Source organism: Notolabrus celidotus, chromosome 4 (genome assembly GCF_009762535.1).
Source record: "Notolabrus celidotus isolate fNotCel1 chromosome 4, fNotCel1.pri, whole genome shotgun sequence".
NCBI lineage: Eukaryota > Metazoa > Chordata > Actinopteri > Labriformes > Labridae > Notolabrus > Notolabrus celidotus.
In genome coordinates this window covers 10,049,400-10,074,692 of record NC_048275.1, presented here as the reverse complement: position 1 = coordinate 10,074,692, position 25,293 = coordinate 10,049,400, and the positions used below count along the sequence as shown (strand labels likewise).

Here is a 25,293-nt window from a genome sequence, read left to right as displayed (position 1 = left end):
AAAAAATATTATAAGGGTCATTTTATTTTAATTTCAAAGCTGAATTATTTCTTTACTTTCTCCTACCTGACTCACATGGTTGGGTCATTGTTATGTTTTTCACATTAGAATACAGCTGCAGGGCAAACTGCTCATACTGTATTACTGAATCTCTTCTGTGTAGGAGCCATGCCACTCTGCTAGCGGGCGATGCCTGGGGCCGAGTTTTCACCTGGACCTGTGAGTGAGAGGTGTCGCACAATGAGTGCAATCATGCCCCCGGACAACATCTCTACACACACTTTAATCTCCCGGACAGACTCTGACAGAAAATCATTTGAGCCTCAGGTTTGACACCAGCGGAGTGCTGAGATCGCTGTGTGTCAGTTCAGGTCTGTGTGTGCAATCAGAGAGGACGATGTTACATTATTTGGTACATTAAGTCTCAGACGGTATAGGATACTTTACCTCCTGCATAAATATTTAATTCTGTATTTTTCTTTGTAAATAATGAACAAATGCAAAAAAAAAAAGGATTAAACTACTGACAGACATTTTCTAAATCCTCTGCTGTGACTCCATGTTTTTGAATATGACTGAAATCTGTTTTTTCTGAAGGCCAAACCTGGCAAAAATGAAATCAGAACTGCTGTTTTAATTTGCACAAGGAATATGATGGTAATCCTGGAAAACCCCTTCAAACAAACTTCAGAGTTAACCCTTGCTGCTCCTACAGGGCTGATAGCCACAGCAGAGGTCTGTGGTTAAAATAGGACTGCTTTAAACTCAAAATCCAGAACAAATGTGTGAATGACGCAGAAGTGCCTTCATCCTCAGCGTCCTAATAGGTCGGTGATCTGGGGCAGTAAAATTCCCACAAACTGCCCAACAAGCACCTCATATAGAAAACTTAGTACAAGCATTTTGTGTGTGTGTTTGGTTCTGTTAAATGATTGTGGTGAGGGCAATTTAGGATGTTTGGTTAGTTGTGAATAGTTTACTGAGCTTTGTTACTTTTCACAATGTGTTTTCAATCTGCTTTGTAACTCAGCGTTTAAGAAAAGAAAGACAACTTGAATGCATTTTTTCATTTATTGTAGCATTATCCTCCCACAGTTTACTGAGAACAAGGGAAGTGTGTGTGTGGGAGAGTGTGTGTGTGTGTGTTGTGGATGAGGCCTTTCTGCTTGTCGAAGCACTTTGCTTTCATTTGTTTGTGCTAATGTTTCAACAAGGATGAATATGTATTTTTGGTCAGATATGTTTTCTTTCCTCTTCTTTTTTTTATCATGTTTTTGGACAGTTTTTAAAAATAATTCAGACAATGGTTAGAGTGGGATTGTTTTTTAATCTTTAAACACTCCAGAGTCTCAACAAAATACTCCTGTGTGTTTCAAACTTATTTGGAGAGACATTATGAAATTAACCCTTCCTAACAATAATCTTTGTTTTCAAGTAAAAAACTACAATTCTTGCATTTTAATATCAATTAAATGTTATTATAAAGATTTTACCGTTTTGAAAAAAGGTATGCTGTAGAGATTTTCGGAGCTCTTTCTGTCTGCCTTTCTTTCCTGCTCTCTCATGCACATGCACCACTCCTCTCTATCATAAAGAAAGAGGTCTCTCTCTTTAACCTTTGTGTGTGTGGCTAATTGTGCTAAGTGGAGTAGCTTAATAGAGTGGAAAATAGTCCTCATAATTTTCCCAGAGAGCGAGCAATGACCTTCTCTAAAGACAACGGCCATCTCCATTCTCTCTACACCGCTGGTTTTATGATATGAAATGTCAAACCATTGGGTTCCTCAGAATAATTAAATCAAATAAATTATTGCACCTAGGCAGAACCATCTTGTAGCCTAACCCAATTATAATGCACTGTAAAGCTAATTATTAACCATGATTACAATTAGTCTAATTTAAATAAATGTAGTCATTAGCGGGTTCATCCAAGTCAGTGAGTCTGAACTGTGGGGGAGGATGGTCTCTCTCTCTCTCCATCTCTCCCACTCACAGAGAGATGAGTGTGTGGATGTGCATCATTCTCTCTCTGCATGCATCTCCATCTTCATCACATATTTCATACACTGACCTTCATAAAATGGCCCACACCCCTCACCTTTCTTGGGTACTTGAGTATAATGACTGCTGCTTCCAGAATCATGTTTGCTGTTCATGTCTGTGCCATGTAGACCAGACTTTGAAATCAGCAGCAGAGGACTCTGTGTGCTGTTTCTGTTCCTCGTTGTTTTTCCATGCTAGAAAATCAATATCTAAAGATCGTGATTTTTGATTGATTCATAGTCCAAACAGAATTATAAGACAATATCACTTCAATTAAAAAAAAGACATGAAACAAAGGGGAACACATTGATAATGAAAAGTATTAGAAATAAAGCTGCTGCCTGCGGTTTCTTCAATCGTTGTCAACTAATTAGTAAAAATGTTATATTATATTTTATTTGGCAAAGATAACTCACCATCTTTCAGACTAACTGCAAGGCAACAGGCTGTTTCACTTTCCTGATGAGAGTTGGATAAGAAGATTGATTCAAATCCCAAATCTCTGCAGAACATGTGAAGACACATATAACAGTCAGGTTAACTGAGCTTAGCACCAAGTCTCCAGATTGTGAAATTGTTGGCCTTGTTGCAGAATCCCCCCTGCAGCAGTTCTAAACTTTAGGCATAAAAACAATCAGGTTTAAATGGTCTATTTCTCAATTGTGGTTTCTGCTGATGTCCTCACAACTTGGTGGTGAGAGGCCCTACAGAAGTGAAAAAATAATCATGCACAAAGATTTTTTAATTTTATTTTTTACATGTTTGCTACACTTCTCTTTTTGGAAAACTAGATATTATCCTGTTGACAAAAGACGTTTAGAATTACTGCAAGTAGATGTTGTTACCTTTGAATAAAGCCAGGCTTCTATTTTTCTTCCTGTTTCCAAAGAAGTACTAGCTAAAAGTATTAGCTAAGCTACTAATACTAAAGCTAAGCTAACTGGTTTCTAGTTATATTATTATTCCAACCTGATAGAAAGTATTGTAGCAGCGTTCATCTCGTCTTGTTCTGGGCTAGATATTGTGTAACTGCGTTCCTTAAAAGCTTCTATTAGAAACTTTCTATTTGTGTTGATTTTGGCGCCCCCTGTGGACAAAGTGATACCTCTTTTATCTGAACTTGTACATGAACAAGTGGTGTTTTCTGGCAAAAAATCTCACTATGCTTTCTTTTATCAGTCAAATGTATCACTAACTTAATATTTACTGTGGAGAGTGTGAGAAAAGGATTTTTCTTCACCATGCTGTAAATAGTGTCTTCTGACACTTACCTCCTCATCACCAGCTAAAAACTCCTCAGAGGAGCTTTAAATTGTCAGCTATGTTCTTACTCTGTTTCATTTTGAATTGTTAGGTTGCTTCATAGGTTGATGTGCTCGTTAAGTTATATACACTCTTCACTTCAATTGGTTTTAAGGAGATAGTTTAAAACAGTATTTATACCAGTCAAAGACTACTTCAATGTCAGGCCCAGCCATATGTTTATACGTTTGTTTTATTAGTCGTGTAAATATAAATGCAATTGAAACGTGTCAGTGCCTTATGACACTGCAGTAAGAGGGCCTGGACCAGCGTTTGTTTCCACACAGTCTCCTGAGTTTATACTGAATAGTTAACATTAAGAACATTCTTATAAACATCTGGCTCACAGGCCAGCAATGCCAACAAACAAAACAACAGAATTATAAGACCCAAAAGCTGCTGTGCTGGAGTGGAACCACGCCGAGAAAACACAAAACCCTCATTACCCAACAGTTGTATTATAGTTACAGCCAAAAAACAAATATGCTAAATGCCATACTGATAGTTCATAAATATATTCCTCTGGATGCCACCCAGTTTGCTTTGGAGAGATGAATCTATGTCTTTACTTGGAGGAACCCTGACATCGATGTGTCCAGAGCTGCTGTGTTTACAGCTGTCTCTCCTGGAAGAGGATCTGAGCGTACACCGTGTCTGGGCTGGAGGGTTCGGGGTCAGGACTGGAGGGGGCTGGGGGCTGTGGCTTTGCTCTGACCAGCTCCAGTTCTGCATATGTCAGACTATCATCCTGTGCTATGCGAGGCTGGAGGAAGGAGGGAAAGAGTTTGAGAAAATTAAAAGAATGTAGCCAAGAGATAAAGACAAAAAGCAAATATATCTCATGCAGATTTTGGATAGAGGTATTGAGGAAAAACAGACGTATAATGGGAGTGTAAACATCTTGTCTGAATTTAAACTTTTTCTGCAAAGAGTAGTATTCCTTCTCTCTCCATAGTAAACATCCCCTCAGTGCTTTTGAGCTGCAACAACTATGTGTTTACAGAGTTTGTAGGACCTCTTGGAACACTGACTCCACTCGAAAACATTTTGTACAACAGGACTCTTATCCAACATCCTCAGATCCTCCTACTTTCACTAATCCAATCAGTATGCTCGTGCAAATAAGAAAAAAAGCACATCTCTGGAGTCACTACAAAATCACAAGAACAGCATTAGTAGAAATACTGATGATCCTTAGTTTGACTAGTTTTCTCCTGTATAGACTTGTTTGACATTTTTATTGTAGATATAAAACCAATGAAGCACTCTAAATAAATAATTGTGTTTGAGAAGCAATAAAGCTAAATAGAATTATCAAGCTCATAACTGAATGAAGAGACGGCAATAAACTCCTGTAGACAATCATGCAGTCGTGAAACAAATTCCCTCGTGCATGTATCACAATAACTGTGTAGTAAAAGACAACCCTTCTTCCCTTTAACAAATACCTTTGTACAGATCTAATAAGTGAATAGGTCCAATATCAGATTTTATGGAAGAAGTGACCGAACAATAAGTGTTGTGCTTGTGTGATGGGAACGAGGAGACTTACAGTGGCTGAACTCTTCTTTAACCTTCTGGGCTTCTGAGGTCTCTTTGCAGGAACAGGCACTAAAAAACAAACACGACATTAACCGACTGAAAACAACAGCCAGGAGAAATGAACGGAAATTGCTCCTCAATACTGCTTTAAATCACACATATTCAAGGTCTGCTAAGAGCTTGATTTGGTAGTTTTTAACATTAGTGCTGATTTTTTTAATTAAAGAACAATTTCACTAAGCAGATAACAGACACATCTTCAGAGACTCCTTCTAAAAGTACTGTGTGACAGATCTTACATGATGCTAGAGGCATAATTTCCTGCTTTTGTACTTGCCTTATCTTCATTTACTGTTGTTTACTTCACAAAGTAACACCTTTATTTGGGCTACACCACCTTGTGACTCTTAACACCTTCAGCATGTCTACAATTTGAGTGACAATGAAAAGTCTGTGCTTAAATAAAATAACTGTAAATCTAAATACTGAGCTCATTAGTCTCTTTTTGATCAAAAGATTAGATGTCACCTTGAAAATAAAAAGGGACAAGCCAAACCAGTCAAATTTACCTTTCAAAAATATTACCTTTTATTTTGTAAAATAATATACACTTCACATCTTATAACCTACATCAGACAAAAATTTAAATATTTTATACCAGTATCCATCTGAATGTGTATAAAAATAACTTCTTCGTCTTTTTCTCTCAATTTAATGGCGGATCACATACCAAATAATAACAGTGCATACCGCCACCTACTGTACTGGAGTTTATAACATCAGGGTTTTGTACTTAGTTACATTCTACATAATAAAAACATGAAAACAAATAAAATTAAATAATAAAAGAAAATTAAGCAACAGAGTAATATCTATAATAACAACAATAATAATAATGATAATTAAAAGGAACAAAAAAAGTAAATAAATGAATAACCAAAACAAAGCCATAACCATAGACTGTATAAATTATGGACGTAGTATCCGTGATGTCCCCCATCTGTTTCAGAAGAGCTGTTTTGAGGCCAATCGCTCAACAGCAGCTATATTGCTGCTGTTGAGCGATTTTGATGTAAAGAGGTGGGCTTTGAGCCTCCCCGCCAACAGCTACAGTGTTCCCACCTGTTAATCAAGTCAGCTGTGCCTCTCATTGGAAGACTTGTGATCTAAATATCTTTGAAATAGCCGCATTAGAAAAAATTCACGCCCCCTACAGAGTGTAACGATTCGAGAAATGAGCTATCCTGACTGCACTCGTCTTTTGTTCCAGGCTGTAAACATGTTTATTTCTGCTGTAAAGATCGGCTTTTTTGAATTGGTGTGTATGTGGTTTCCGGTACTTCCGGAGCCAGCCTCAAGTGGATCCTTGATGAACTGCAGTGTTTAGCACTTCCACATTGGACTCATATTTTTAGACCGGAGGATGCCGCTTGTTTCTACATAATAAAAGCATGAAAACAAATAAATAAATAATAAAAGGAAATAAGCAAATTATTAATATATATAATAACAATAATAATAATAATAATAATAATAGTAATAATAATAATGGAACAAATAAAGTAAACAAATGAATAACCAAAACAAAGCCATAGCTAATAAGATAAATTAATTAATAATATAACAACATACATTATATCTAAAAATAAATATTATCCATAGACTGTGATATTATCACATTTTTTATTTAAATGCAGTGACCGTTGACCTATGACCTTTGCCCTTTTACCTTTGCCCTTTCGTTGACCTTTGATTGGTCGGCTGTATCAGGTGCGTCAAAATAAACCTAAAATGTACAGTTGAGAAGTTGGAGATGCCGTCTGTTTCAACCATAGACTGTTTAAATATATTTCAAGTTTATCCGCTGAATAAAAATAGTCTTTTGTTTTTTAATAATGTAAAGTCAAACAACTAAACATGGACTGCTTCACATCTTATCAATGAGGGACAAGCGAGGACAGCTCACACTGAGGATGCTAACTTGGCAGGAACACTGGGTTACCACCTTACCACAGGTGAAAATCAATAAGGAGGAGGATGAAGTATGAAGTGGAGGACTGTCAGACTGACCTGTATGAAACTGAAGGTAAATGCCGCTAACTGAAGGTAAGTCATGTTGTGTTTGCTTCGAGCTAACATTAGCTACAGCTAGCGCGGCTGCTAGCTAGCTGGAGTGGCGCTGTTTTCACCTGTGTTGTTCTGCAGCAGATCTGCAGGAGTGTTTGCTCCTAGCACATGTTTTGTAAATCCACAGGCGCTTATTGTGGTGATTTTGATTTCAGGTGGCATTGTGATTGCTGTTGTAGAGTTTTGCATGATTTATGCACATAATTGCGTTTGAGTTGTACATTTAGTAAGGAGCATTTCGGATTGGATTATTAAACCTCCTTTTCCTGTAGTAATCAGATGTGTTAGTTTGTTAAGTCAACAACATTCTCCCCAAGAGTCTAAAGACAGACAGTAAGAGGTCATATCCTGGCCTACCTTTAGCGTGTATGTGTGGTGGTGGCTCCTCGGGTAGTTTGGGAGGTGTTACTGCTACTCTTCTGTCAAACTTCTGTCTTGGTTCTCTCCTTGGAGGTTTTGGAGAGGAACTAGAGGAGCTGCTGAAGCTGGTCACAGTCTCCCCTGAGCTGCATGGACAGAGGAGAGATTTTGAAATTGAAAATCTGATTCTTCAGTGTTTAAAATGTTGCAAAGCATTATGAAAAGGGGATGCATACTATTGGATTTTAGCTGATTTCTGACAGTGATTCTACTCTACATTTTGGTGTTGCTGCTATATTTCTTATCTGAGTGACTGAACCAGAAGCTGCTGACAGGTTTTCACTGAGGCTGCTTCCTACACTTCATTGCCGGCTCAAATGAGCTTTTGCTTTTTAGCATAATTACTTGCACAATGTTGCCTATAAGGTGTACGTTATGTTAAAGGGTAGGCAGGATAAGCCTTGGCTTCATCCTACACCTTTTTTTGGTCAGCATGGAATTGGCTAAAATACATGTGGATGTGTGTGCATGTTTATATGTATGCCTGAATGTACTTGTGTATGTATGCATGTGTATGTGTGCGTATGCATGTACATATGGACTCTATATATATTTTCTTGATGAATCCCTCAGTGATTGTTTTGTTTTTTTAACTTTTATTTGTATTTTTACATGGCTCCTATGTTGTGGAGGGACGTGTTGGTTGTTGACGCAGACCAAAATAAACCTAATCAATCAAAAAATCGTGTGCACACAGTTAATGTGTCACCTCATTGACCATAAATATCAGAAATGTTCCTGTCTGCAGATACTGATATTAACAATTTTCATCTTTTGTCTGCTGGTACAGATGTTGTGTCAATACTTTCGTGCATCCCTAAGAGATAAAATGGCAATCTCAAATTCTGAGAGGCCAGATTGACATCATTAAAAGCTTGTTTTTAACACCAGTTATCCATTAGCAGAAATATTAAACTAACAATTATCTTAAAAGGAGTAATGCAGCTAGGACCAGAAAGTGACGATGAACAAAATTAATTTGTATTTTTTTGTATTTTATGAACAATTTTACCTGCTTTCTGGGCACTTGACCAGAAGATAACTTGCTGTAGAGACAGAAGAAGAAAAAACAACTTCACTTCACAGCAAAGACTCCCACTAATCATTTTAAATAGAAAACAAAAACAAAAGCAGGGTTGTTACCTTTGAGCCTGTGTCGTCTGTAAAAATACTGGCATGTGAGAACCATAGTGAACAGGAAGATGGAGAGAAGGCCCAGCGAGCAGATCAGGACAGCACACAAATACACGTCTGCAAAACAGAGAGAGGAGCAAGGAAAGGCCGTCAGAGTGTTAACACAATAAAGACTTGTTCAGATGAAACAAGGGCAAGAGATGAAAAAAGTACCTGCAAATAAACGCCAGAGTCCTTCACTGGTTTCACCCTCATGAGTTAAGTGCACTGCAGGAATAAGAGTTAAAAAACAGTCAGCAAAAACAGAAGAGTGAGGGCGGAAACACCGGGCCTGACTTAGTGTCTTTGTAAATAGCTGTTGTCTGAGGGCACTGACCCAATACAGCCGACGGCCTCAGCGGTTTCCATAAATATCAAAACTGCTGTCTTGAAGGGAGTAACTTCTGCAGCATCAGCCCACCACACACACTAAAACACACAACACACACGACACACTAACACACACACACACCCAGGCCTGGCTGTATTGCTGTTCTTGGACAGTGTTTGGGGCTTCCCCATTACTTCCTTCTCTTGGCTGCTCTTCAGCTGTTTCATGCTGCAGTTTCCTTTGTGTGCTTCTTGGTGTGAAAGACAGGGAATAAGGAAGTTGTTGTCGGTGTGTGGCAGTGAATGATGGGTTGTGTCGAGGTCAGGGGTATTTAGCAAGAGGTTGAGGAGAGTGAACAGAGGCTATGTACATAAATTACTTAGTCTCTGCTCCACATAATGAGTTTTTAATATGTCTTTTAAACACAGGTTGATAAACATATTAATAAGAAATGATAAGATGTGAGCTCTAATTGACTTCTAGCCTGTTTCCAGACCACTGAGCTGCCTGCAAAATTGTCAAACGTGGTCTCGGCCCTTCAGTCTGGAAAACATGATAATTAATGTCAGGGATAAACACGTTGGCTTTAAACATAAAGACCGCATTCAAATCCATAACAGCTGAAGCAGTGACAGTTTTCAAGAGGGTAAAGAGAGGGTTTTTCCTTTTTAAGTTTTTACTTTATACAACAGGGAAATAATTAAGACTGTGTATTTTCAAAATAGAATGTCCTTGTGTTTATTACGTACTATACAAACAGAAAAAATAAGAAATACACTGAAGTCTTTATCACAAACTATGCTCGGAGGTCTTTTGCTATATATTCAGGGATACATCTTGTGATCTCTTCAGCTCTCGATCTGTTATAAGTAAACGTTTCCGTCAGAGTCCTTTGGCCTGTTTGGACTTTTTTCCACGCAACTTTGGAAATCTTCTTGGGGCTAAGTGGCTCACTCGGATCTTGTGTTAAGATCAAGCGGCAACCTCCGCTAAAATATGAAGCTTGAGGCTGGCTGCAGAAACACCGGAAACCACATACACACCCATTTAAGAAAGACGATCTTTGCAGCATTTATAAACATGTTTACAGCCTGGTTCAAAAAACGTCTTGGCTCTACATAGCTAATTTCTCCATCGGCACACACTGTATGGGGGGTGATTTTATTTCTAACGTGACGTTCAGATGATATTAAGATTATGAGTTTTGCCCAAATAAGGACATTACTGACTTTACTGACAGGCGGTAACACATAGCTGTTGGCTAGAAGGCTCAAAGCCCGCCTCTTTACGTCACACTAGCTCGAAAGAAGTTAGGTTGAGTTCAGCATTTCCAATATGGCACCAACGATTGGCTTCAAAACAGCGCTGCAGAAACAGATGGGTGATGTCACGGATACTACGTCCATATTTATACAGTCTATGGTTAAGATTGGTAACCAATTTAGATAGGGGACTCTTACACCCCTAAGTAATAGAGCCCTGGATTATTTAGATTTTTTAAGTCCTTAATGTATAATTTAGCTGAGATTGTTATAAATATGCTAATTCAATGCTCTCCTAAGATTTTTAAGGGCCAAAATGGGACTACTTAAAATTATACAGCATTCATCCTTTTATTTTGGCCATCTACTGAACAATAATCAAACTGTAATTACAGCCAAAGACATAAACTTCTGAAGTATAAAATCACAGCAGGTTGACTCATCTGACAAAACAAGAGGCTGCACTTTACAGGCCACTCTTTACAGTGTGAGTAGTTAACAGTTAATGCAAGTAAACCACAGATCTGACCTTTGAACTGTGGTTAACCACAAACCAAACCTCCCATCTGATCAGTGCATGTCGCCTTAGGTTAACAGGCTGGTTCTTATAGCACACACGCTGCACATGTGTAAAAGGTGCTGCATTCTAATTTCTACAGAGCCAGAGAAATATACTACACAGGTTTTCATGGAAGCCAAAAAAACATCAGGTGTGGATTAAGACTCATGTGCGGCCCAGCTGTGAAGGCATGACGCAGAAAGATGAACCCTGACGGGGTCAGAAACCTGAAGCTCTAATTTAAATGTGCAGAATGTCAGAAAGCAGCAAAATCCCCTCAACTTGAAGATCTGAAGTAGTTTTTAAAAGACATGAGGGAGGAAAACGATCCCTGTCTGTGCAGAACCGTTTGAATCAAAGTAGTACACTTATCCCAGCGGGGTGTAGCCTCCGCTCTTAGATCAGTTGAGTCAAATCTGCAGACTGAGGAGTTCCCTGGATTACAGTTACAGCTAAGTTTCCTCTTTGTTTACCATCATAATGTCAGTTTCTGCTTCTGTGGTCAATGCATGTCAGAGATGCCTGAGGTTGTGTGGCTTCCTTAGTGGGACAGTGCCCTGAATATAGGTCAGGGCGTTGTCCGGCGCTGGCGCTGTCTGACTCCAAACTCTTTGCTTTGCTTAAATAAAACTAGTAAAAGGCAAACTGTGCAGTTGTGTCAGGTGTGGTTACTCCAGTCATAGCATCTTATAGCCATGCTTTATCTATTGGATGCCCTAATAACACATGGCATTAAAGTCAGATAATGGATGAAACGTATTAATATTAAATATTAATGCACATCATATGGATAAGTTCTTAACTCTGACTTGTTCACGTCAGGTTACATATGTGCACACACTAAATACGTTCCACTGAAACAATATCCTGCAGTAAATTTTCTCCTGAGGCTTGCATAAAGTCCACACAGAATGCTGACGTCATGTATTTCAGAGTTTTTGAACATAGCCAGCTCAGCAGCACTCTACCTTTTACTCCTCACACACACAGGGTGATATTGTTGAATGTGGTTTGGCTGTGTGAGCTCATTGTTTTCAGATGGAAATGCCAGAGGATTGGGGTCACGCTCAAACACATATAGGCACAACGTACAGAAAAATGCACTGCGAGGGTCAGAAAAATATACTCCACACGTTCCTATTTCCCCTTTGTACTTTAATTACAACTGCAGCAGCGCCTTTAGTCAGTCATTTCCAGCGCCAGATAACACGGAAAGCATGTTTCAGCTAAAAGTGTGCGGCTAAGAGGGAATTCCTTGGAAAGATTATTCCATGGAAAACATTTCAGAGCAATAAAACAGCAGAAGTCCCCTCTGTGTTTCATTCTCTCTCGTCAGTAACCAGGGTTTAGCTGAAGTGTTTTCTAAACAGCGAGAAAAACAAAGATTTTGATTTAATTGATGTAATTTCACAATGAAGGGTCATTTAACCCTTTTATATTATCTGACCTCTCAGTACTGAATGCACCAGTCAGTAAGGCTGAGTAAAAACATGGATCCATCAATGCATTGCAATCTACTTTTTCCTGATTCAGTATCAATTCAGACAATCCTGAAAACAGTTATTTCTGTTCTGAAGCTCCACTCCTGTGGGGGCGCTATTGGTGCGCCCGTACTGTGATTCACAATCTACAGAGAACCCTCTTCACCATAGACTGTAAAAAATATGGACGTAGTATCCGTGACGTCACCCATCTGTTCCTGAGAGCTGTTTTGAAGCAAATCGACGGCAGCAGCCATATTGGTAATGTGGAACTCAACTAGGCAGAGTGTGACGTAATGTGAGTCTCTTAGCCAATGGCTGTGTGTTCCCGACCGGGAGTCACGTCAGTCATGTCCTTATTTGGGCAAAACTCATAATCTTAATATCTTCTTAACCGTCATGTTAGAAAAAAATTCACCCCCCGTACAGTGTGTGCCATTAGAGAGATTAGCGTTGTAGGGCCAAGACGTTTTTTGAACCAGGCTGTAAACATGTTTATTAATGCTGCAAAGATCGTCTTTTTCCCATTCATATCTATGTGGTTTCCGGTGTTTCTGCAGCCAGCCTCAAGCGGATTTTCGATGTATTGCAGTTTATATCACTTCCGCATTGGCTTCATCGTTTGAGACCGGAGTTTGCCGCTTGCTCTTCACTCAACAGTCCAGTCAAGAAAATAGCAACATCAGCAGATAATAACATGAATCAGCGCCTGTAACATTAAAAGCTGATGTTTGGACACGTTTTGGATTGAGATGTTAAACAACAACAGAAGAAGTCAATATGAGTCATGTTGTGTTTCAGCTCCGTATTGAAATTATGCAACAATACAACAAACGCCAAGGTTCTACCACTTATGATTAAAGCTCAACCCGCGGCAGCTTCAGAGCTTGTTTGTCTAAAACTCAAGATAACTGAGTCTGTGGCGATCTTCACCTGTAAAGACCTTCGCCCTTACAGTGTCATCAAGAATGTGGGCTACACTGGAACCACGCAACGTCATGCTAACAAGACAATACATGACAGAAGTCGCCGTTCCAAAGCTATACCCAGACAAAGGAGACAGAGACAGACCCCGCTGCAAGTACCCCACTGTAAGTGCACTTAAGAGTATACTCTGCTATACTGTTTTATTTTATGGTTATTATAGAACGTTTAAATTATTATAAATAAAAAAAAATGTTATATTTTTAGCCTTTTTGCCTTTACTGTATAGGAGAGCTGAAGAGAGACAGGAAATGTGGGGAGTAGAGAGTGGGGGAAGACATGCAGGAAATGGTCGACTGGCCAGGAATTGAACCGCCGACCCCTGCGACAATGACTCTAGCTTCTGTATGTGGGGTGCTTGGACCGCTAGGCCACCAGCGCCCCAGGTTAAATTAATTTTGGAGTCAGTTTTTTCTAAACCAACACAAATAATGCACACTTTATTATTTGTAAAATATATACGTATACTGTTAAGTTGATCTTGGTATTTCTGTCATCTATGCATATAATCAAATCAATATTGTATCATATTGATCCATGTCAAATCGAACCGAATCATGAGCCATAGACTCTAAATGGAATTGAATTGAGAGGTCTTTGTCAACACCCAGCCCTAGTAAGAAGTCTTTTGTGTGTTCATCAGGCTGCCTTAATACCAAACATAAGGTGTAGCCTGGATAGAGTAGTTAACTGTCTTTAGTTGTTTTAATATGTTGCTAAATTCTGATCTCTACCTTTGTTTAAAGACAAATGATTTTATGACTTACCTGTTTTAATTTACTACCTACATGAAGCATGAAAACATGAAAATTCTCAATGTTATATTTATTATTTCATTCTAATTTCAGCTGAAACAGGTCCCTGGATCTTCTACAGACAAAATACACCTTTAGTTACCTGTCAGTTGAGTGGTGCTGGTACCATTGGACGATGCTCGCCACGTGTTCCTGTGTTTGTGAATCTCCTGAACTCTACACATGTAGAAACCCTGGTCCTGCCCAGTGAGATTCAGGATCCTGAGCCGGTACACCTCTCCCTCCACTTCCTCATACAGACGAAACTTTGGTTGGGGGAAACGGCGGGTGTAGTTCCCATACATCTTCACTTTCTTTATACCCAACTTCACGATGAGAGTCTGAGATGGCTCAGGTGAAGGAGAGGGGGACAGAGAGGGGGAAGGAGGGGGAGGTGAAAGTGTGGGAGCAGCAAGAGGAGAGAAGAACCAGCGGAGGATGAGGACACTGGTGCTCCTCTTTCTCTGAGACACCAGGCAGGAGAGGGTCATGTTGTCTTTCTCTGGGGCCATGATAACAGGCCCAGGGGTCACGGTCACATTCAGGGCGTGACATACCTCTGTAAGCAAAGAACACAACATTAGAGATCATATATTTGTCACCTGTTTTTTCTTTAAATTGATTTTCTGTTTCATTCTTTATCCAATCACTACTCTTTTAATATGTGCTTCTTGTTTCCACTTATTCACAGCTGCCAATTTCCTCTGTGCCTATGATGGGAAGCTCCATTGCTGTCAAGATATCCTACTGCTGTGTTTCAGGCTGTTAGTCATAAAAACTTACAGTATCTGATAAAACTGTATTTTAACCCCTTCTTGATTGATTGATCAGCAACTAAACAGATAATAGAGGGTGACAATCTGAAGAGAGGTTTGGCGATATTTCAAGTTACAACAACATATCCTATGCCTGCTAGCTATTGTCCGACAAACTAACCTATCTCATGCTCCCATTGGTGGGTAACAGTCCAACACCTGGTGAATACTGCTTCACAGTGATAGAATTAGCTGACATGGAAGGATCATAAAGCAACGTCGCTATGAACACTTGACCACTACTACCCAGATAGTCAGAAGTATTTGCCCCTCTGTTCCATGGGAGATGTCCTATCTAAACACCCCACCCCCCAAGAACACCTGCAACACCTTTTGACTGGAGAAAGGTAATATTAAATTTTGTTACATGTTACATGACATGAAAGGAAAGGCATTAGTTTAGTTAACGCCATTATGGTTAAGTTAAGGCTAACATGATGTTTGTTCACGCCGCAACCTCCGGTCTCAAAATATGAAGCCCATGCGGAAGTGTTATAAACTGCAATTCATCGAGCGTCCGCTTAAGGCTGGCTGCAGAAACATCAGAAACCACATAGACACCAATTCAAACAAAGATGATCTTTGCAGCACACACTGTACGGGGGGGAAGTTTTTTCTAACGTGACGGTTCAGAAGATATTAAGATTACGAGTTTTTGCCCAAATAAGGACATGACTGAATTGATTGACAGGCGAGAACACATAGCTGTTGGCTAGGAAGCTCAAACCCCGCCTCTTTACGTCACATTTTTTTGGATGAGTTCAGCATTTCCAAAATGGCACCCGCCAACGATTGGCTTCAAAACAGCGCTCAGGAACAGATGGGTGACGTGACTGATACTATGTCAGTTGTTTAGACAGTCTATGTTTGCTACAGATTTACTTGTTAAATAGAAATGTGCTTAAAGCTATGTTAGCCACTAACAGCTCATCAAATATGTTGTTTTACTTTAAAATCTGGCCTGATGTCCATTCAGATTAAACTTTTAGTTGTCTTTTCATTTACATATAGGTATTACATTGCTGAAATGACAACTATTGTCACGTATCCTAACTTTATAAGACTCAATCTAATATTTCAGTAAGACATTGGTAGAGCATTTTGTCTCCCAAGCAGGATGTTTGAGGCAAAAAGGCCACCATGCAAATAAGCTCAATCCTGCACTGATGATATTATATTACACATGTTTTGTGCAAGTACGCTTTATGGCTGGATTAAATCAACCCAAACCTCAGAGTTGGTTGTTTACAGAAATAAGGACGCTCACACAGCACTACGATCTTGTAGCTTATGTGACCGCTCCCTGCTCTTTAAATTAGTAATTAAGTAGAGCTGGTAATGTCCCTCACATGGAAAAAGTCTGAGTTCACTTTTTCAAGATGTTTGATTTCCTGCCAATTAAACATAATTGCAGCATTTAGACAAAGTAGGTTAATATGCACACCCACAGTGGCTGCTTGGATTTATGGTGTTCGTGCTCACACTATCACTGTTTCTGCTTATACATGTCATTCCATCACTGCATGGGAATTCAGGCTCTAATAGCTAGACAGTGTGAGTGCACTTGAAGTGAGAAAACTAAAACATTCTGCGTGCCCTTTTTTTCTTTTTTTATTGCCCTGTGTTTTATCCTGCTGCCAGCTGAGTCAGGTCTGTCCAGAAGAGACATGAAGTCTGGTCGCAATATGTGTGATCAGTAAGACAAAAGGAATCTACAGGTGGGAAACATTCATCTTTGGTACGGTCCACCCTGAAACAGGCAGGCACAGAGCAACACGACAAGATAACGGGGACCATCTGTGCTGCCTGTTTTTTTCCTGTTTGTTGTTGTGTTGGTTGGGGAATCTCCCTCAGGGTCTGTCTTAAACTATTTAATATGACAACAAAAGCACAAACAGAGACTCAAACCAAACACACAACTTACCATAACCATAAGATTACAGGGCAGGAAACATGAGTTTATGGAAGTTTATAGAATGCAAATTAATGTGAGGTTTTCTGTGATCACAGAGAACAAACTTTTTAAATTCCACAACTGGTTTGACCTTCAACAATTTGTCAGTATTACCAGTGGTGTCATTCTGACTGATGCACTTACAACTTTTGTTTAAGAAGTTTTTCTTGTGTTTCATGTTATTTTCATGCCAGAGTTCCAGAAAAAAAGCTCATGCTTTGCGCTTTAAAGTGCATTAAGTTGATAAATCAAGTAAATACTTCAGAGGCTCTCTTTTTTTGCTTGCCTTCTTACTGTTTTATATTTTTGTAAACAAGGTAAACTTACCTGTGACCAGAGCTTTAGTCAGGACAAGGACCACTATAGAGAAGTACATTTTCCACAGTCAGCGAATCCATAAACCCAGACAACTGCACAGCACTCACACAAGCAGCTACATTGAAAACAGCGCCTGACTCCTAAACCCACCAGAGCCCTTACCCACCATTAGCTCCTCTCCTCTTTCTCCTCTTTTCTGTGTAATATGAAACAGTAAATGCTCTGTTCCCACTTAGAAACTCCCACTCACTCTCCCAGCACTCTCTCTCTTTCTGTCTCTCCCCTTCTCTCTCTCTCTCTTGCTCTGTGTCCTGCAAAACGTAGGAAATGTCATTTCCTGTGTTCTTGTGAGGAGTCTTGGACTGTGGCCCAAAACCCCAGAACTCTATAGCGATGGTCAAGTCTCGTGGTTTGTGTGTGTACGGGTCCTTCGCACTGTGGGTCACTTTGAGAAGCATTTATGTTGAGCATGCATTTCCATCAATTTCTGTCTACAATGTAGGCGTAAACCCTGTCTTGCATCCCCATACAAAAGAGTACAAAGAGCAAATGTGGATGCCCATGTATATAAGCCTTCGTTTTTTCTGTCTGCATACATATGTTCATGTATTTATGTAGATGTGTGTGTTTGTGTCCCTGTCTGGCTGCTGGACAGAGTGGCATTGGCTTGTCTCAGGCTGTGGTTGTCAGACTGTCCCAGTGGTATGAAGCCTGCTGCTTTATTGGGCAGGCTAAACTGCTGAGGCAGGGCTTCTACTGGGGCTTTGAGCTCTGCCAAAGCCAAATGGAATTACACAACAGGTTTAACCCTCAGGTCGTATAGAAGTTTCTTTTGAAAAGTCTGCAGTCAGAGGGAAGTGTATCAGCTGAGTTGATGATGAGATGTTTCTTACTTTGACAAAATCTTTTGTTTTGGAAGAAAAAAAGTCATCAATTCTAGTTTGTTGTGCAGCAATACACACATTAATCAAATGACAGTCATATGTTAGAGTGCCATAATGAAAGTTGTTATGATAGTGAAGAAATATTAGCTCTCTTAACTCTTAACTTTTACTTGGGATGTCCCTGAGGTTTTGCTTTACATAAGGCTGAAGGTTAAGTCTATCCTCCAGTGGAGGAGTCGCTCTCCTCTGCCCTACAGTGGCCAAAGCGGGTTACTACTTCTCAGGGGATCAACAATACTTAATGAATGCTTTAAAATTCATTAAACGGGGACATATATCCGGGCGTTCCCAACCCAGCAGTGTACATTTAATCTGAGTGAGTGAATCAAGGAAATTGAAGAAAGAGGAAATTCACACTGTTATGTCTTTCATTGCATCCCATAGGTACAGTAAGGAAATATTTAACCATTTGGATTGACTCATACCAAAATAAAAGATGTGCACGAATTTCATCAAAAAAATGTTAATCTCTCAGTATTATGTTTATGAACTCACTCAGGAAATATCACTGAGCTCTCACAGTTACACTTAGTAATTGTCTTATGCACGCAGTGAAAGACCTCATTTAGTGTCATTCAGACCTGGAGTACACCTCGAGAGTGGAACAGGAGGCCTGTGGCAGGAACATTACGTTGTTATTAGTCATTTAATAATTGAAATGAAATCAACTTGAAGCAGCAAGGTTTTGCACTTCCTTTTTATTTATAATTTTTACAAGGTGATTTTGAAAGACTTTCATTATGCAGAGAAATTATCAGGTTCATCGAAGTGTGTTTCTACTACCTGAAAAAGTCAATGTCACACTACTCTGCTTCACAGCAACACAAAAACAAATTTCCCTAAAAATGCACTACCATTTGAGAGGAAACCTTCAACACAGCAATAGTGCCATCACCATGTTTTAACGTTTGCACAGTGGAGGAATACACAAACTTTGCTTTCCCCCATCTGCAGGTTTTCATTAGCACTGTGGGTTTAACAGTATTGTATGCATCACACAATGCTAAAAGAAGGATTCATTGTCAGAGTTATGTCAAGAGTAACATGATGCAAACTTAAGCAGACCTGCCAGTGTTCATAGCAGCATCTTTCCATACTATGTAACAGTATTGAGACACAGTTAGTGGTTAATCTGATAAATGTAGGTTTTATAGTCAACAAGACACTTACAACGTATACACATCAAAAATAGCTTTGCACATTCAAAAGTCAAATGGAATGGTGACTTCTCTGTAACACAATAAATAGCTTTAGCACTCAATCTCCGCATTCAACAGCATCAATATATCAGCATGGACTTTTTAAAACTGCAAACCAAAGACATTCTGAGACTATTTCCACTTGAAAAGTTCATTTACAAACACTTATAATGACTGCACAAAATAATCATCGTATTTTTAATTAGTCAAATACTCTGTTACACTGCTTGTCCTCTTGACATCATCAACCTTTTTTTTGAGGCACAGTAACTGTACCAGTCTTTGTTCTCACCAGTCAGACATGTCCATAAAGTCCTCTAGGTCACTTATGGTTATTATTTCTCGGGGCTGATATCTTGAGTGGGCTGAGTTCTCATTTTCACATACTGAGCTTCCTGCAAGCTGGCTGTTTGTGTCGCACTCTGGGAACGACTCATATGGGCCATGTGTGTTGTAAACTGTGTTATAAGTTTTGCCTGAATCATTAACAGTGTCCATGTATGGAGTCTTCTCTGGGCTGTAGCGAGGCCCTTCAGAATTCTGACTAATTTCAGGGGCTGGATATCCACAGCTGCTGCTCTCCGTGACCTGCTGTTGGTCCTGGTGGGGGGCGACAGGAGCTGATGACCTGTGGTGGGGAACGGATTTGTTAGCTGCAGGTTGGTAGCTTTGGGGATAGCCATGGTAGCCGTCATAAAGCACAACAGGCTTGCCAGCTGGAGGGGCCTGGGAGAGGGGCTGTTGATGCGGCTTGACCTGCATTTGGGGTTGATGCTGAGGCTGTAGGTATGTTTGCTGGGGCTGAGGCTTTGGTTGCGATCTGGCAGTATTCTGAGCAGACTCGCGCACATTCAACTGAACGTACTTTCCCGTCGCTGGGTCAATGAAAGTTTTTGTTTTCACTTGAACAGGCACGTCTACTACAAAATACTGACCAGAGCCGATGTCTTGCAACACCTTACGCTGGGTCAATGGGTAGGACTGGGTATAGGTTGACTCTACATGGTACTGTGTCACTGGTGCTGGGTGGTTGGCATGAGGGGGTGTGGGAGAACAGGGAACATGAGCAACTGTCTGAGGAGCAGCAGTGTGGGAAGCAGGGCCAGTAGCATGAGTTGAAACAACAGGGAGGGATACAGGGAGAGTAGCATGAGGTGAGGCAACTTGAAGGGAGATAGGACCAGTGGCATGAGGGGAAGCATGGACAGAGCTATAAGAAGATTGGCGCTCAATGTGGGAAGAAGGCAAGCTTGACCCTAATTTTGGAGCATGAGCAAGGGAGACGGGTGAGGAAAAATGAGGGGAAGCCATGGCATTGCGGTTTGAGGAGCGTACCTCAGTGGAGGAAGAGGAGGAAGAAGGAACTCTGGAGACATCTTGAAGCGGTTTATCTACTCCAGCTGGGCTGTCTGTACCAGCTTTGCACGACTCCTTGTTGATTCTACGAGAGGTCAACCTTTTTGCCCTGCGCAAGGCCTTCTCACTCTTTGGTGGAACAGCTGGAGGTTTGCCCAAAGAACGGGACGCATCACTGCTGAAGCTACAGGCTGATTCAGGCCTGTCATCATAGTACAAGCCTCGTAGCTCTGAGAGGTCTGCTGCACTGGTGGCATAACTCTCCACACCCTCTGACATGTTGCTGATCACAGAGCGGGAGTCATCTTCATCCAGAACAATGCTTCTCCTGGAATAAGGCCTGTGGTGTGGCACAGGTCCTGAGTAGTCCTGTGATGAAGAGGCTGGTTGAAAACTGGAGAATTCTCTGATTGCAGCAAGTCTATTTGACCCTATGTCAGGATGGACAGGCGTTCCAGAATTGCGTCTCATGTTCTCCTGTTCCTCCTCTCCTCTCTCTGACCCCCTCTCCATCGGAGAACCAACCCGGTAATCCTCACCAAAGTTTTTATGGAAACGCGGTTTGATTGACTTAGTGAAAGACGAACCTTTGAAGGTGTTATCCTTAACCCTGAACATTGAGGGCCTTGCTCCTAGAGCAGGGGAGGAAGCGTTAGAGCGTGGAAGAGATGGAGCTGGAGATGCAGGGGCATGTGGCCTATAAGACCTAACATGGGTTCCTTGGTCCTCAAATGAGTCCTGCCCTACAGGATTGTTTCTTTGTTGGGGAGGTAAAGGGGAGCGGAGTTCTCTCTCTCTTGGTTTCTTCTCAGAGTCTGTTGAGGTGATGGCATAGTATTGAAGAGCATCTATCCTCTGAGCTGGGATCTCTTCTCGTGCAACTCTCTTCTCCTCTTTGAGTGCTGCTTGGCTCTCCTTGACTCCGTCTTTCTCCTCTTTTTTCAGAGTTTCCCTTCTCTGCTCTTCATTGTGCTGCTCCACTTTATTTTGCTCCTGAATCTTTCTCATTGTTTCCTCCTTTAAAATGAGTGCAGCTTTCTCCTGCTCTCTCAGTTTTCTTTTATTTCTCTCCTCATTATCAGTATGTATATTCTCCTCAGCCTGTTTGGCCTGCCTTTGCTCCTCAATCAAAGCAGCTCTCCATTGCTCTTCCTCTTGTACAGCTCTCCTCTCCTGCTCCTCCTGTGCAGCTCTCCTTTGCTGCACCTCATGTGCAGCTCTTGCAGCTCTTCTTTGCTGCTCCTCTTGTGCAGCTCTTTTTTGCTGCTCCTCATATACAGCTCTTCTTTGCTGCTCCTCTAGTGCAGCTCTTCTCTCCTGCTCCTCTTGTGCAGCTCTTCTTTGCTGCTCCTCTTGTGCAGCTCTTCTTTCCTGCTCCTCTTGTGCAGCTCTTCTTTGCTGCTCCTCTTGAGCAGCTCTTCTTTGCTGCTCCTCTTGTGCAGCTCTTCTTTGTTGCTCCTCTTGTGCAGCTCTTCTTTCCTGCTCCTCTTGTGCAGTTCTTCTTTGCTGCTCCTCATGTGCAGCTATTCTCTGCTTCTCCTCATTTGCAGCTCTCGCAGCTCTTCTCTCCTGCTCCTCATATACAGCTCTTCTTTGCTGCTCCTCTAGTGCAGCTCTTCTTTGCTGCTCCTCTTGTGCTGATTTTTTCTTTTGCTCTTCTAGAGCAGCTATCTTTTGCTGCTCTACTTGTGCAGCTTTTCTTTGCTGCTCCTCTTGTGCAGCTCTTCTTTGCTGTTCCTCGTGTGCAGCTCTTCTTTGCTGCTCCTCTTGTGCAGCTCTTCTTTGCTGCTCCTCTAGAGCAGCTCTCTTTTGCTGCTCCACTTGTGCTGCTTTCTTCTTCTGCTTCTCTAGAGCAGCTCTCTTTTGCTGCTCTTCTTGTGCTGCTCTCCTTTTCTGCTCCTCTAAAACAGCTCTTTGCTGCTCCTCCAGAGCTGTCCTCTTTTGCTGTTCCTCCAGAGCAGCTTTCCTTGCAGCTGTTTTCTGCAATTCTTCTTGTGCTGCTCTTCTTTGCTGCTCTTTTTGAACTGCTCTTCTCTCCTGCTCCTTTTCAGCTGCTCTTCTCTCTTCTTCCTGTTTTCTTTTTCTGTCTTCATCTGCTCTTCTCTCTGCATCTCTCTGTTTCTCCCGTTTTTCCTTGATCTTATTAGCTATGGCCTCCCGCTCTCTGGCTCTCCTCTCCTCCTCTCTCTTTGCGGCTCTCCTCTCTTCTTCAGCCAGAGATGCTCTACTCTCCTCGATTATGTTTTTTATTTTTACGTCGTCTGCTCTGTTCTTCTCTTCTTTCTTAAATGTGTGTTCTTCCTCCAACGGTTTTGCTTTGCTCTGCTGTTTCACCTTGGTGTCTTCATGCCCGGTTGCAAGTCTGTCTTGTTGTAGTTTTTCTGAGCCGTCTTTCTCAGCTTGAGAATTTTCAATCTGCACTTCTTTTCTTGAACTTACACTGTCCTCCTGTGTGTTGTAAACTTGCTTTAAAGTTTGTGTTGGATGGCAGTTTTTATCCAAATATGGTGTGCTTTCAGCGATAGAGGAAATGTCTTTAAGTTTTTCTTGTGGACGGGTGTTATCACTTGGCTTTATTTTTTGGGACCCAGAAGTGGTCCTTGGCCTATTGTTTGCAGACGATGAGGTTGGTGCTTGAGGGTTATTTGACTGACGAGTCCTCGGATCTTCTTGATGAGATCTTTGACTATCAGTTGAAGGTACTTCTTCTTCAACCCCATGCTTCTTTGGATGAGTTTTTGGTGGCTTGTTTTTTTCTTGGATATATTGAGTATTCTTCACCTGAGTGTCTGATACACATTCATTGGCTTTGGCATCTGAAGGCAATTTCTCTTGTCTTTCTTTGTCTCCTAATTTGAACATCCCTGTCCTCTGATGCTCCTTCTCTGTTATGGGAAACACTAAGGGTTTGGGCTCTTTGCTGACCTTGGCGCTGACCTCTGTTTTGTTTGGCAAAGCTTTCCCTTTCACAGCAAAGTCCTGTGGGTCAGCAGTGAACATCGGGCGTCTGCTATGACGAGTCTGTATAAGTGGAAAGAATCCTTCCTTTTTATTGGGTGGGAATTCCTGAACAGGGTTTTCCTCGTCTTCTGGAACAATTACTTTCAACCTGGCATAATCTGCAAGTGCTGATATCTCAGGTATTGTTGACACTCTAGGTTTTGGTTTCACTTTAGGTTTTTCAGTTTGAGGGTTTTCCCTTGTTGGATTAGAACTTCTTGGGCTGCGTCTGTCTCTTGATGATAAACTGGGCTTGTTCTCTGTGTGCTGTTTTTTAATATGAATAACTTGATCTGCCTCTGACTTCTCATTTTTTGTACTGTGTCTCTCTGTTGGACCATGACTCTGTTTCGAGGCCAGGTTATCTCCTGTTTCTCTGTTGTTCCTTTTCATATTCTCTTGAAGGCTGTCTGACCTCGATACCTCTGTTTTACTTTGATCTAAAACAGAGACTTCATCTTTTCTTTCAGCGTTTGATTCTTTGTTAACAACTCCCTTGTTTGACGGTAATCCTGGAAGTTCCCTTCTTTCTGGAACAGCATCTGACACATCTCCCACACTTCGGTTACTGCCCAGTTCATGATCTGATCCAGCCATCCCTTGCACTTGAAAGTAGTCTTCCTCTGATAGTTGTGTCTTTGATTCGGCCACTGAATTACTACTGGTATTATCCCCTTCAGGCTTTCCATGTTCAGCTGTAATATTCTGACTGGTTGCGTTCATGCTCTCATGTTGACCGCTGTTTTTCAGTGAATCGGACAGTTTTCTCACACTAGACAACACACTTTGCGATACTAAATTGTCTTCCAAACTTGTCAACTGCTTCTGACTGTTTGCTGCATTGGGATCTTTGGTTCTGTCTTCCTTTTTTAGAGTTTTCACTTTTTCTTCAACAATAGATGATGCAACTTGTTTATGATCATGAGAAGCAGTGACACCTGAAGGGACAGCTGTCACATGATGTTTTTCCGCTTTTCTTAAGTTGTCTTCATTTACCACTTGCACAACTCTGATGGCAATGCTGTCAATATGCACATTATCGTCCACTTGAGTATTTTCCACAAGTCTTTTATCATTTTCAGTGAAATTGTAGGATGGTCCAGTTTTGTTGAGAGGCTTTGGTGGTGCTACGTTGTGTTTCTTGTCCTCCAGCAGGGGTGCACTATTGCCATCTGTGTCCCTGCCTGCAGTTTGATTTCTGACAGTTTTTGTTTCTTCTTTCTCTGAAGGTTGGGTGTCCTGTTTGATCAGTCTTTCAGCTTCAGTTCTGTTTGAATCATCGATGTGACTGATTTGCTTAGACACCACGTTGGAATCAGGATGTGTTATTTGCCTTTTTTGAGGATTTTTCTCTGGAGTATCACTCTTTACTTCATCCATTTTTATGCTTTTTGTTGACTTATCTGTCAGCGTTTTATTTGTACTAGTGTGTAGAAGGGGTTGAGTTTCAGCCAGTGATTTATTTTTAGCATATACAGTGACAGTGGTAGGTGAACTTTTCTCAGCCAGGGGTTCTTGGGGTTGTATTTCCCTTTGGGGTCTTGTATCTGTGTTGGAACTGTATAGGAACTCTCCGGTCCTTTTCCCTCTGACATTTTCAGACATGTTGTTCTGTTTTGTCTCTTTTGAATTTTCCTGATGAACACACGTGTCTCCTGTTGTCTTGTCATTCATCACTTCAGGATGAGT

At 40.9% G+C, this 25,293-nt stretch overlaps 2 protein-coding genes and 1 long non-coding RNA gene across 6 annotated transcripts in view; 2 read left to right on the top strand and 1 right to left on the bottom strand.

Moving 5' to 3' along the window:
• wdfy4 (WDFY family member 4) overlaps positions 1-542 on the top strand; it is a 53,414-nt gene extending 52,872 nt beyond the window's left edge. For all 4 annotated transcript variants that reach the window (XM_034681173.1, XM_034681172.1, XM_034681174.1 and 1 more), the window contains one exon: positions 164-542. In XM_034681173.1, the coding sequence (XP_034537064.1) occupies positions 164-227 (64 nt within the window). In that variant the 3' untranslated portion in view covers positions 228-542. The remainder of the gene's footprint in view (positions 1-163) is intronic.
• A 2,978-nt stretch (positions 543-3,520) lies between these two features.
• Positions 3,521-17,286, bottom strand: vstm4a (V-set and transmembrane domain containing 4a). Its single transcript, XM_034681179.1, has 8 exons — positions 17,115-17,286; positions 14,122-14,577; positions 8,782-8,835; positions 8,578-8,685; positions 8,447-8,480; positions 7,372-7,520; positions 4,898-4,956; positions 3,521-4,108 (listed from the first exon to the last, which is right to left on the bottom strand). The coding sequence occupies exons 1-8, from the start codon at positions 17,161-17,163 to the stop codon at positions 3,956-3,958; spliced, it is 1,062 nt and encodes a 353-aa protein (XP_034537070.1). The 5' UTR covers positions 17,164-17,286; the 3' UTR covers positions 3,521-3,955.
• LOC117811116 lies at positions 6,641-17,187 on the top strand. Its single transcript, XR_004630934.1, has 5 exons — positions 6,641-6,993; positions 13,198-13,331; positions 14,073-14,579; positions 14,710-15,180; positions 16,475-17,187. It is a non-coding gene; the product is annotated as an uncharacterized LOC117811116 (long non-coding RNA).
• Positions 17,287-25,293: the final 8,007 nt, after the last annotated feature.